Genomic DNA, 11,914 nt, shown 5'->3' with positions numbered 1-11,914 from the left:
TTGACTTAGGCTCATGAGGCTTTGGATAAGGGGCTGTTTAATTGCAGCTCTAGGACACTGTGAGGTGGGAAGGTCCCAGAGCTCAGGCTGCAGCTTGAGCCCGAATGTCTACACTGCAATTAAACAGCCCCTTAGCCTGAGCCCTGTGAGCCCAAGTAATCTGGCATGGGCCAGCCACGCATTTTTAATATAGACATGCCCAGAGTGTTGCAGCTAGGTGCACTAAATGCTCCAATAACAATGATGTGCGTAAAATGAGATAATCGCTATGCTCTTGAATGAACTCACACAGAAAAACTTTTAAAAGACAAAAACACCATATCACCTCGGGATAAACACTTTTCACAAAGTTACTTATTCTGAAGTAATTCTCCCGGCACAAAAACATGCAAAACAGAGTCCTGAATTGAGCCACATGATGGCATATAGTTAATGTTATTTGCATCTTGGTTCCTAAATTTACTTTTTATTGTTTGGAAGATATAAAACTTCCTTCCCTGACTTGAATATAACTAAAACTTGCACCCCGACTTGAATATACATAAGCTCAGACATAAGTATTAATCTGCCCATTTAAAAAAGTGTTTTTAAGAACAATTCATTAGAAAGTTAAACTGAATTCCTAAAAACCATGTGTGCATGGGGGAGATAGAATATGTTGTCTGCTACAGTTTTGGTGCCTTTTTCAATTAAATATTTAAATTTTTTTTTTTAAAAAGAGAACATGTGATGGGAAAAACTAAAAAGTACCAAACAGATCCAGAGGACTGTATTAAATTTTTTTTAAAATCCCAAATCCCTTCTCTGTTTAGATACGTAACACTCCACTCAATAAGATATGTAGTATATTTTCTAAACCCTTAAAGATTCTTAGTATAATATGTTTTGTCTCATTTTATTTGCAGATAGCCTTGGATACCAGTTATTGGACTGCCATCAATCGTTTTTTCATCTTGGGTAGTATAGCTGTGTATTTTGCTATTTTATTTGCAATGCACAGTGATGGGATTTTTGTTATATTCCCAAACCACTTTCCTTTTGTAGGTGAGTCTATTACCTGGTATGCGATTATACAGGCAATATTTATGCAATTTGCCACAATCTATATAGAGTTAGATCTTGTAAGTACATAGAAGAATGGCAGATATGGGAGGGAAACTTTGCTTAACTGAACTGATATTGCTTAAGTAATGTTAATGCTTTTCAAATTTACAAAAGCATCCTTGCTATATTGAGAGGCCTTGGCAACAATTAACAGAATAAGTAAATTAGTGAAGTAAAATTTACATTTTGGAGAGTTTTTTTCTTTCTTGCCTGCTCAGAGCGCTGGCCAGAATCCGCACCATCCCAGGAATCCTGTGCACAGTGGGGTCAGAACAATTTGCTGAGAGGATGTAGTTTGTGCAGTGGCTGTGCAATACAAGGCCACTCCAGTAATTACTGAGCCCCAGGAGGACTTCACTGAAGTCAGATGATGACTGTGTTCTTTCAAATGCATTTTTGGTAGCCAAATGCAAGCTACAGGAAGTGGAATGTCTGTTTTTTTAACAACTGGAGGCTTAAAGCATCAAGGAACTTCCAAAGCTATTTGATGACTTGAGATGAGTTTGTTTATGCTAATAAGGACAGCTGGAGCCATATGGAATTTTGGTAGTGTGATATGGTTTGAATCACCCAGGAAAATCCTCCAGAACAGGAGTACCTGCCACTATCCAAACCTCAGAAAAACCTTCATAAACAAATTCCAGTCCTACATTGCTTACACTTTGTGCATTTCCAATCAGACTTTGAACAATGCTAGCCTAAAAGTGTGTCCACCAAATCCCAGAAGAATATAAACTTTTTTTAATGGTGCAGATAGTCATGCTACCTTGTACGCTTGGAAATCTTGATAATCAGAGTCATGGTTAAATGATGTAGAATGTTTCTGATGGCACAAATGGGTCAATTGTTTTAGTCTACAGGATACCATTAGCAAACTCACCAGTACAAACTTGGCAGATTTGCTAAATGGTCAACTGGAAATCTAGTCACTCTTGGGCTGAATAATGCCACTGTGACCTGTCTGTAGTGTAGATTGGACCATTTTGCTGTGACAGTCCACACATCATGCTAAACAGAAAATTGCTACTCAGTGCAGAGCACCTGAGTGTGATTTGGGAAGGAAATGAAGTAGTATTAAATAAATGAAAATAATTAACTAGATGGGTTGAAAATGTGCATATTTCTTAATGAAAACGTTGGTTAAATGTCTGTTGGATGGCTCAGGTGACAAGCAACTGGATATGGATCCTTTGTCCTGTAGGACATGGCTTGTAATGTGGCTTTAGCGGTTTAAAGCCAATTGATACCATTTGATGGTGCGTCAGAATTAGGGCCTAATACAGAGTCGATACTTTAAATGTAACCCTCTCATGAATCATATGTGAAAGAAGAATAAGGTGGTCAGAGTATTGGTCCAAAGAGCGGAGATTGTCCTCTGGCCATTTGATCAGAAACCAAACAATCTGACAGTTCAAAAATTGATGAGGAATCTGATATGAAGAAAAAAATAGTAGTGCCACCACTGTCTTCTCATGCTGCTCTTATGTTCATCAGTGCAGCCACTCACTTAAATCCTCCTTTGGAATCCATCTTGCATTTTTGGATTATGTCAAATTTTAGATGTTGCCAAAGAATTTTGTAATTTCAGCAGTAAGCATTTGTATCTCTAGAAAAATTCAAGCATTTTTGTAACAGAAACACATGTTAACATAAAGAAAAGATAATTTAATATGTCTCACAACTGCAAACTATTAACAACAGCCTTGTACTCCTAACAAATATGTTTCATTTTCTTGTGTTAATAGGAAATGCCCGTAATTCCCTGAGCCAGATAAGTGTTTGGCTTGTCATCCTCTTGACTACTGTGATTTCAGTCATGCCTGTAATAACATTCCGATTTTTGAAGGAAGATTTAAATCCAACGCTAATTGATCAGGTATGACTTAATCCTATTATGTGAGAGTTTTTCTTTATCATTGCATCCCACATATAGAGGGAACTAAAATTTTTCCAGACAGACAGAATTTATAGTTCTTACATAACTACTGGGGGGAAATATACTATTAGTTCTCTCAAAGCATCACCATCGACTCTATACAATTTGACATGTGCAAGAAGTGAAAAATAATACTTAATTCATAATAGACTTTTAGGTCAGCATTTTTTTTTTACTTTTTATTTATAAGTTTAAAAAAAGTTAACACACACAAGCAAAGGGCAATGTTGTGCCAGAACTTTTTAAGCAAACTAATTTATATGGGAGCTTTTGCATAATTACTGATAGCATAATATATCCCAAGGTTTTACATTCTTAGGAGTGAATAATAAGTGATGTCCCATCCCAACAGTTAATTTTTTTAATGGTTTATAGTTTGGGCCAAATGTTGTTCACCTTACACATGTGAATAATCTCACTGACTTTAGAGGGATAGTTCACATAAACTGCTGGTTAAAATTTATTGGAATAGAAATCCAGGTAACTCAAATCCATGCCAAATCTTAACAACAAATAGATTGTTTTCTGCCATTCCTTCACTATTCATAAAAACACATGAAAAATAAAGCTGTAAAGTATATTCCATCTACATGGTAATTTATCAATCAATATAATAATCCCCATTGTATTCAAGTTATTGGGTATAAACTAGTGTAACAGAATGTTAGGTGAGGTCACAGTTCTACATATGCTGTGAGTTTATTTTCAAATTTTAAAAGGATTAATTATGTGGGGGGAAAGCAGTTGACAAAATGATCCAAATGTCCTCTTTAATTCTCTGATTTCAGTGACATCAAAGTGGCCAATTAGCTCTAGGCTTCCTGCTTCTAATAGCACTTAGGTAGCACTTCACATCTTCAAAGTGCTGTTATGAACATTAACTAAAAACTCCTCACAACAGACATTTGAGGTAGCTAAGTATTATTTTTCCTATTTTATAGATTTGAAAAAGAGACAGTAAGATTAAGTGATTTGTGCCAGGCCACACAGAGAATCAGTGACAGAGCTAGTATTAGAACTCTTGCCTTCTAGGCAGGAGATCTTCACTCCACACTCTGGCCTATATACTGCACTGGGCTGGAATGGCATAAAGGGGTCCGAAAAACCCTGGTTCAGCTGTGGAAGTAGTCCCTTGGTGCAAGCATTGGGGAAGACAGGCATAAGGCTGCTTTCCAAGGACCGCCTCAAACTCAGGCATAGGAGGCAGGGCTGCAGCACTGCAGAGATTCCAGGGAGTGCTACTGCCCATAGGGCAGCCCATGGAAGCTACCATAACTCAGACAGGCCCCAGGGCTGTTGCAGTTATGCCAGATGCCCCAGGACTGGGAGTGTATAAAGGTGAATTAAAGCCATTTTAGTCCCCTGTTTCTCCGGGCTGCAAGTTCTGTGCTGTGCCTCAAGAGTCATACCACAGAATCTTCCCCATGGCCTTTGCTCAGCCCAGCAGAACACGGTGCCTCTCTAACACTCCACTGATGGCTTCAGCACATGTTTTTACTTTGGAATCTACTGGAATCTCTTTCACCTATGTTGTTGTTTTTGTTTTTTCATTTTGTTTGTTTTTTTTTCATTATAAAGGCCCCTCCAATATAACTGAGATCTAAAAATTAGTCAGAGTTTACAACACAAAAATAATTTCACATATCAATGGAAACTTTCCCCCTAAGGTTCGGAAGTTGCAGAAGGCTAGAAGAAAGCAGAAACCATTACAGAACTACATGTGTCAGGTGTCCAGAAGAAGCTCAAGAAGATCTGCATATGCTTTTTCTCATCAAGAGGGCTTTGGGGAACTTATAACATCTGGAAAGAATATGTGAGTCAATAATTCACATCAAACATCAGAGTTAGCTAGGACCATGCATAATAGCATCAGTTGGATTGAGAATTTACGTAAGAAAACAGCAGAGACAGTGAACAGCTTCAGGAGTGACAGAACTGTGAAACTGTGAGTCAAAGAAGAAAACAAAAGTTTATTTTAAAAAACTGTGGCCATATCTTTGCACTGTTTGCCACTTTGTAAACATTAAGCATGAAATTTCCATGTCTGCTGAGTACTGTAGCGGAAGTGTCTAACCCACCATATTTTACAGCATGTTCAAGAATGTTGTCAGCACACAATATTTTCAAAGGGCTCTCTTGTTTTTTTTAATTTTTTCCTTTTTCTGAAAAGCGTTTACCATAGCAAAACAATGTGTGTAGCTGCTTCAAGAGGTTGGACTATCCATGAGAATATCTATAAGAAATTTCCCTCAAAGTTAAGGGAAAATGCAGTATTCAAATATTTGAATTAGTCATATATTCCAGTATAATTATTTCATACTGCTGAAGTCAGGGGCATTTAAAAAACTGTTAGAACGAAACCATGGTAAAAAGTCATTAACCTCTTTTTAACTGACTTGTATTTATTTAAACAATGTAAAAGTTTCAAAGTCAAATGATTTCAGGGTGTATATTTTTTAATATTTGAAATTAAGTTTTTAAATTGTTTATAAATTGAAACCAAAAATAAAATACTGTGTAATTATACAATATCTGTCCATATGTGCAGAGTGTTTCTGTTGTTTGCATTCACTTCTATTTTATCTGCTGTTTAGTAATTAAGTGCATAGTTTGAAGTTACGGCATAACTCTTTCAGGTTAATTCCTGCTGAAATATAATGGACCCGATTCCCTTCTCTGCTCTGATGTAAATTAGAAATGACTTTAGAGAATTCAATGGAATTACAAAAGCATAAATGGGAAGAGAATCAGCTCCAACTTTTCTTTTGTTGTCTTTAGCACCTTGGAAGGTTTTACTCTGACTGTTGAAAAGAGAAATGCCTGTAAGGAGGGGCTTTATCAGATTCTGTGTGGAATCTAGGAAATCTGCTTTACAATTCTCTGTTTTTAGAGATCTCACAAAACACTGTACTTTTCAATGTAAGTCACTGTAAAAATATAGCAGAGGACTAGCTTAATTTTAAAAAGGATTGATATACCCTTATATTACTTTGCACCTTAGCTACCTTATGATGGAAATTGGGATTTGGGAGACTGTAAGAATTTTATACTGTAGATGTTGAGACTATATATTATCAGAATTGTAAAAATTCCAGTTCTGGATTTTGAACACCCAATTTTTTTGGTGGTATATCCAGGGTTTTGGTCGGGTTCCATCCATGATACACATGTATCAGTAGCTAGTTCCCAGTTTAAATAATTTATAGAAGAGAGGAAAGGAATTCAAAATATGAGCTTCCAGCTAACTCTTCTTCATGGAGGATAGAAGATTGTAAGCAGAGAATTCTCTTTTATATTGTTTAGCTTCAGTATGTTGAGATAGAAGATTTTTAATACTATTTAATACAGCTAAATGGTAACTGAAGTCAATGAGGAAAAAACTCCATTTAGCTTTTAGAAGAAACTGTACTATACTTTGTATAGGTTTATGTTTAAAATATACCTTCACCAACTGACCCAGTGTGATGTCACCAAAGGGAACCTAAATTTTAGTATTGCAAATTCTAATGAACAAAAAATAAAGATTTGAAGATTAAAATAGCCAGGGGTATTTGTCTTACATATTTTATTTTTCTTTGGATTTGTGCATGATTATTTTGGGTAGTGTAATGTATAATCATGTTGAGCATTAATTTCCCAATCTGGCACAAATATCTATAAATTTGCAACACTTCAGTGTGTTTCTTCCAGCACAGAGAAATCATTCTGTCAAAGTCTGTACTGATTTATATCCTATGTAATTCTGTTCAAGCTAAAGGGATTGCATGCAGTATAAATTACCACAGAATTTGGCGTATTATCCTTTGCAAACTATCAGGCCCAACATTTTAGTGAAATGACTTGGAACAATCCAAATGCTTAAGCCTGCAAATAATAAAAGAACATAATAAATGAGGTTTTAATATTGCTTATTTGTAGATCAATAATTGCCATGTTTAGGTCCTATAAAAGAAAAAAAGAGCATTTCCAAATTTCAAATGTTTTGCAAAATAAATGTTCATATAGGTTAAGTGGTATGAGGTATAAATTATTTTTAAAACATACTTATAATTAATTGACAATTACACAAAAGAATGGACCATGGAGAATAGAAAGATGTTGAAATGCTGGCAACTATTTGGAAATCATTGCATTAGCAAAACAAGTTCTTAACAAAGTTGATGAAAAACAGTATCATTCTGTAGTTTCTAAAGAAAAATAAGTTTCAGTGTTAAACTTTGTAGTTTTAAGACCAGTTGGACTTTACTGTTTTAGGAATGTTTATTAAGTACTTGTCAGGTAAATTTGTTAGTAATGGCTTTATTTAACCAATCAATGTGCCCAGTTAAACAAGAGGTATGTATCAGGAAGATACTCCAAAAGTGCTTCAAGAGACAACTCCCAATGGGAACCCCAAACTGTATTTATTTGACAGGACAGTTGACCGATTTCATCCATGACAACTCCAAGCACTTGAACAGAATCATATACCCAATTATACCAGACCGCATTTGGCCTGATATGTTTTTGTGTTAGATCCCTTAAAAGGTATATCTTAGGTAATGAGAATATTTAAAGCTGTGTAAGTTTCATTCCAAATTGTCTGAACTCTCTTGTAATAGAAAACATTTTGAATGTTTATGTATTGTTTCATAATTTATTTAAATCATGTATGTCCTCAATATTTTTTACAAATATACTATTTATAAGTATTAATAATATATTTGGTTTGTGTTTTATGCCTTTGTGAAAATGTTGTGATTAACTGATTAGATCATATCAAAGCACATTACCAGCTGCCTTTATTCTATGGCGATGAACACTATAGAAATGCTGTTAAAAATTAAATAAGTGCATTCTAGTAGATGGAAGATGCTGGTTTTCTAGTGAAAGAAAAAAAGGTCTGATTTTTTTCAGTAATATTGAGTATCCTTGGTTCCCATCAAAATCAATGGGAACTGTGGGCAACTTGCACATTTGAAAATCAGGCAGAAGTTTGGATGCAGCTCTTCAAGGTTACGGAGGATACTTTTTCAACCTTTTGGAATTTCTCAGGCAGCCACCCAAAATACGAGTTGCTCTTCTTCCAAAATGCATATACAAAACTGTTATATTAGATATGTTTCAAAGTGCTTTTTCATTTATATTCGCTTTTGTTATATTTAACAATGGGCTTCTTAGTGTCTTACCTACCTTCAAAGCAAACAATTAATAGGACTCCCCTCCTCAATGGGCAGGAAGTATAGCTATCCCTCCATCACCCACCAGAATCCATAAACTAAGGTCAAGCAAATTCCTGGTAAGGAACATGAACCTTGCACTGAAGGTCAGCAAACTCGCACTCTAATAATCACCTAAGTTCCACAGCTGAGAAGCTTTCTGCCTCTGTTATCAAGTGCAAAACTGGGCACAGTCACCCAGAATGCCTCAGCTAATCTTAGTCATCATCACAATGCACAGAGAGAGGGGCTTTCTCTCCGCTTGGACCGAAACCTAGTGTGACAAAGTTCCTCCTCTATCTTGGTGGGTCCTGCGCTTATTGGCGGATTTTCTTGCCTCAGAGATTCACCATGTGGGTTGGGGAACAGCCCAGAGACCTTCCCCTCTGGAAGAACCCACAGTCCAGGTCAATTGGGAGGTTTGGGGGGAACCCGGGCCCGCCCTCTACTCCGGGTTCCAGCCCAGGGCCCTGTGGAATGCAGCTGTCTATAGTGCCTCCTGTAACAGCTGCATGACAGCTACAACTCCCTGGGCTACTTCCCCATGGCCTCCTCCAAACACCTTCCTTATTCTCACCACAGGACCTTCCTCCTGGTGTCTGAAAACGCTTGTGCTCCTCAGTCCTCCAGCAGCACACTCTCAGCTCCTTGCGCCTTTTGCTCCCAGCTTCTCACACTCGCACCACAAACTGAAGTGAGCTCCTTTTAAACCCAGGTGCCCTGATTGATTCTAGCAGCTTCTTCTTAATTGGCTCCAGGTGTCCTAATTAGCCTGCTTGCCTTAACTGGTTCTAGCAGGTTCCTAATTACTCTAGTGCAGCCCCTGCTCTGGTCACTCAGGGAACAGAAAACTACTCATCCAGTGACCAGTATATTTGCCCTCTACCAGACTCCTGTACTCCACTGGTCTGGGTCTGTCACACTAGTTAGAAATTATTTGGCTCCTAACACCACGTATAGGGTAGGGAGTAGCAGAGGAGCTTGAAGAGAAGGAAAGGATGTTGTCTCCCACAAACCACAGCTCTCAATCCTGGAGCTGACCATCTACCCTACTGGGGCTAGGTGTCGCCTCTGAATCCTTCCCACACCATCAGACATTACTTACAGCACAAACAAGGTTCTGCCATCCCTGACTGTCATGCTGTTTGCTGGAATAGCTACCTTGTTATGTTTCTGTAACTTAACTTTTTTATGAGGCTAGATTGTTGGCCTATCACTCAAGCCCCAATGTGGAGGACCAGTGGACTGCCTTTCATCTGGTATCTACCCTTTGGCCTGTTCAGTTCAGGTCAGACTGGTAGTTAAAACTTCTGCTGCAATAGTGGTTAGGGTCATTGGGACACCCAAGCCTTCCCATTGTATCAAGGTGCAGTCTCCAGGGATGTATCCCATAGTCTGTAAGAACTCATTTTCCCAACCTCATGAGACTGTCTGCTTGAAGAACATAAGAATGGCCATACTGGGTCAGACCAAAGGTCCATCCAGCCCAGTATCCTGTCTGCCAACAGTGGCCAATGCCAGGTGCCCAGAGGGTAATGATCAAGTGACCTCTCTCCTGTCATCCATCTCCACCCTCTGACAAACAGAGGCTAGGGATACCATTCCTTACCCACCCTGGCTAATAGCCATTAATGGACTTAACCGCCATGAATTTATCTAGTTCTCTTTTAAACCCTGTTATAGTCCTCGCCTTCACAACCTCCTCAGGCAAGGAGTTCCACAAGTTGACTGCACTGTGTGAAGAACTTCCTTTTATTTGTTTTAAACCTGCTGCCTATTAATTTCATTTGGTGGCCCCTAGTTCTTATATTATGGGAACAAGTAAATAACTTTTCCTTATTCACTTTCTCCACACCACTCATGATTTTATATACCTCTATCATATCCCCCCTTAGTCTTCTCTTTTCCAAGCTGAAAAGTCCTAGCCTCTTTAATCTCTCCTCATATGGGACCCGTTCCAAACCCCTAATCATTTTAGTTGCCCTTCTCTGAACCTTTTCTAATGCCAGTATATCTTTTTTGAGATGAGGAGACCACATCTGTATGCAGTATTCAAGATGTGGGCGTACCATGGATTTATATAAGGGCAATAAGATATTCTCCGTCTTCTTCTTTATCCCTTTTTGAATGATTCCGAACTTCTTGTTTGCTTTTTTGACTGCTGCTGCATACTGCGTGGACGTCTTCAGAGAACTATCCATGATGACTCCAAGATCTCTTTCCTGATTAGTTGTAGCTAAATTAGCCCCCATCATATTGTATGTATAGTTGGGGTTATTTTTTCCAGTGTGCATTACTTTACATTTATCCACATTAAATTTCATTTGCTATTTTGTTGCCCAATCACTTAGTTTTGTGAGATCGTTTTGAAGTTCTTCACAGTCTGCTGTGGTCTTAACTGTCTTGAGCGGTTTAGTATCATCTGCAAACTTTGCCACCTCACTGTTTACCCCTTTCTCCAGATCATTTATGAATATGTTGAATAGGATTGGTCCTAGGACTGACCCTTGGGGAACTAGTTACCCCTCTCCATTCTGAAAATGTACCATTTATTCCTACACTTTGTTCCCTGTCTTTTAACCAGTTCTCAATCCATGAAAGGATCTTCTCTCTTATCCCATGACAACTTAATTTACGTAAGAGCCTTTGGTGAGGGACCTTGTCAAAGGCTTTCTGGAAATCTAAGTACATTATATCCACTGGATCCCCCTTGTCCACATGTTTGTTGACCCCTTCAAAGAACTCTAATAGATTAGTAAGACGTGATTTCCCTTTACAGAAACCATGTTGACTTTTGCCCAACAATTTATGTTCTTCTATGTGTCTGACAATTATATTCTTTACGATTGTTTCAACTAATTTGCCTGGTACTGACGTTAGACTTACCGGTCTGTAATTGCCGGGATCACCTCTAGAGCCCCTTTTAAAAATTGGCGTTACATTAGCTATCTTCCAGTCATTGGGTACAGATGCTGATTTAAAGGACAGGTTTCAAACCATAGTTAATAGTTCCACAATTTCACATTTGAGTTCTTTCAGAACTCTTGGGTGAATGCCATCTGGTCCCGGTGACTTGTTACTGTTAAGTTTATCAATTAATTCCAAAACCTCCTCTAGTGACACAATTCCTCACATTTTTCACCTACAAAGGACAGCTCAGGTTTGGGAATCTCCCTAACTTCCTCAGCCGTGAAGACTGAAGCAAAGAATTAATTTAGTTTCTCCACAATGACTTTATCGTCTTTAAGTGCTCCTTTTGTATCTTGATCGTCCAGGGGCCCCACTGGTTGTTTAGCAGGCTTCCTGCTTTTGATGTACTTAAAAAACATTTTGTTGTTATCTTTTGAGTTTTTGGCTAGCTGTTCTTCAAACTCCTTTTTGGCTTTTCTTATTACATTTTTCACTTAATTTAGCAGTGTTTATGCTCCTTTCTATTTACCTCACTAGAATTTGACTTCCACTTTTTAAAAGATGCCTTTTTATCTCTCACTGCTTCTTTTACATGGTTGTTAAGCCACGGTGGCTCTTTTTTAGTTCTTTTACTGTATTTTTAAATTTGGGGTATACATTTAAGTTGGGCCTCTATTATGGTGTCTTTGAAAAGTGTCCATGCAGCTTGCAGGATTTCACTCTAGTCACTTTGCCTTTTAATTTCTGTTTAACTAACCTCCTCATT

General features: G+C 37.9%; 1 protein-coding gene across 1 annotated transcript in view; it reads left to right on the top strand.

Moving 5' to 3' along the window:
- The window catches only part of ATP8B4 (ATPase phospholipid transporting 8B4 (putative)), a 165,553-nt gene extending 157,898 nt beyond the window's left edge, over window positions 1–7,655 (top strand). Inside the window, exons 26-28 of the mRNA XM_024193909.3 lie at window positions 906–1,044; window positions 2,850–2,980; window positions 4,708–7,655. Coding sequence (XP_024049677.1) covers window positions 906–1,044; window positions 2,850–2,980; window positions 4,708–4,857 — 420 coding nt within the window. The 3' untranslated portion in view covers window positions 4,858–7,655. The remainder of the gene's footprint in view (window positions 1–905; window positions 1,045–2,849; window positions 2,981–4,707) is intronic.
- Window positions 7,656–11,914: the final 4,259 nt, after the last annotated feature.

This window comes from Terrapene carolina, unplaced genomic scaffold (assembly GCF_002925995.2).
Source record: "Terrapene carolina triunguis isolate 2854851 unplaced genomic scaffold, T_m_triunguis-2.0 Scaffold67, whole genome shotgun sequence".
Classification (NCBI taxonomy): domain Eukaryota; kingdom Metazoa; phylum Chordata; order Testudines; family Emydidae; genus Terrapene; species Terrapene triunguis.
Note: the sequence above shows the minus strand (reverse complement) of the source record. Positions and strands in the feature narration are given on the sequence as shown.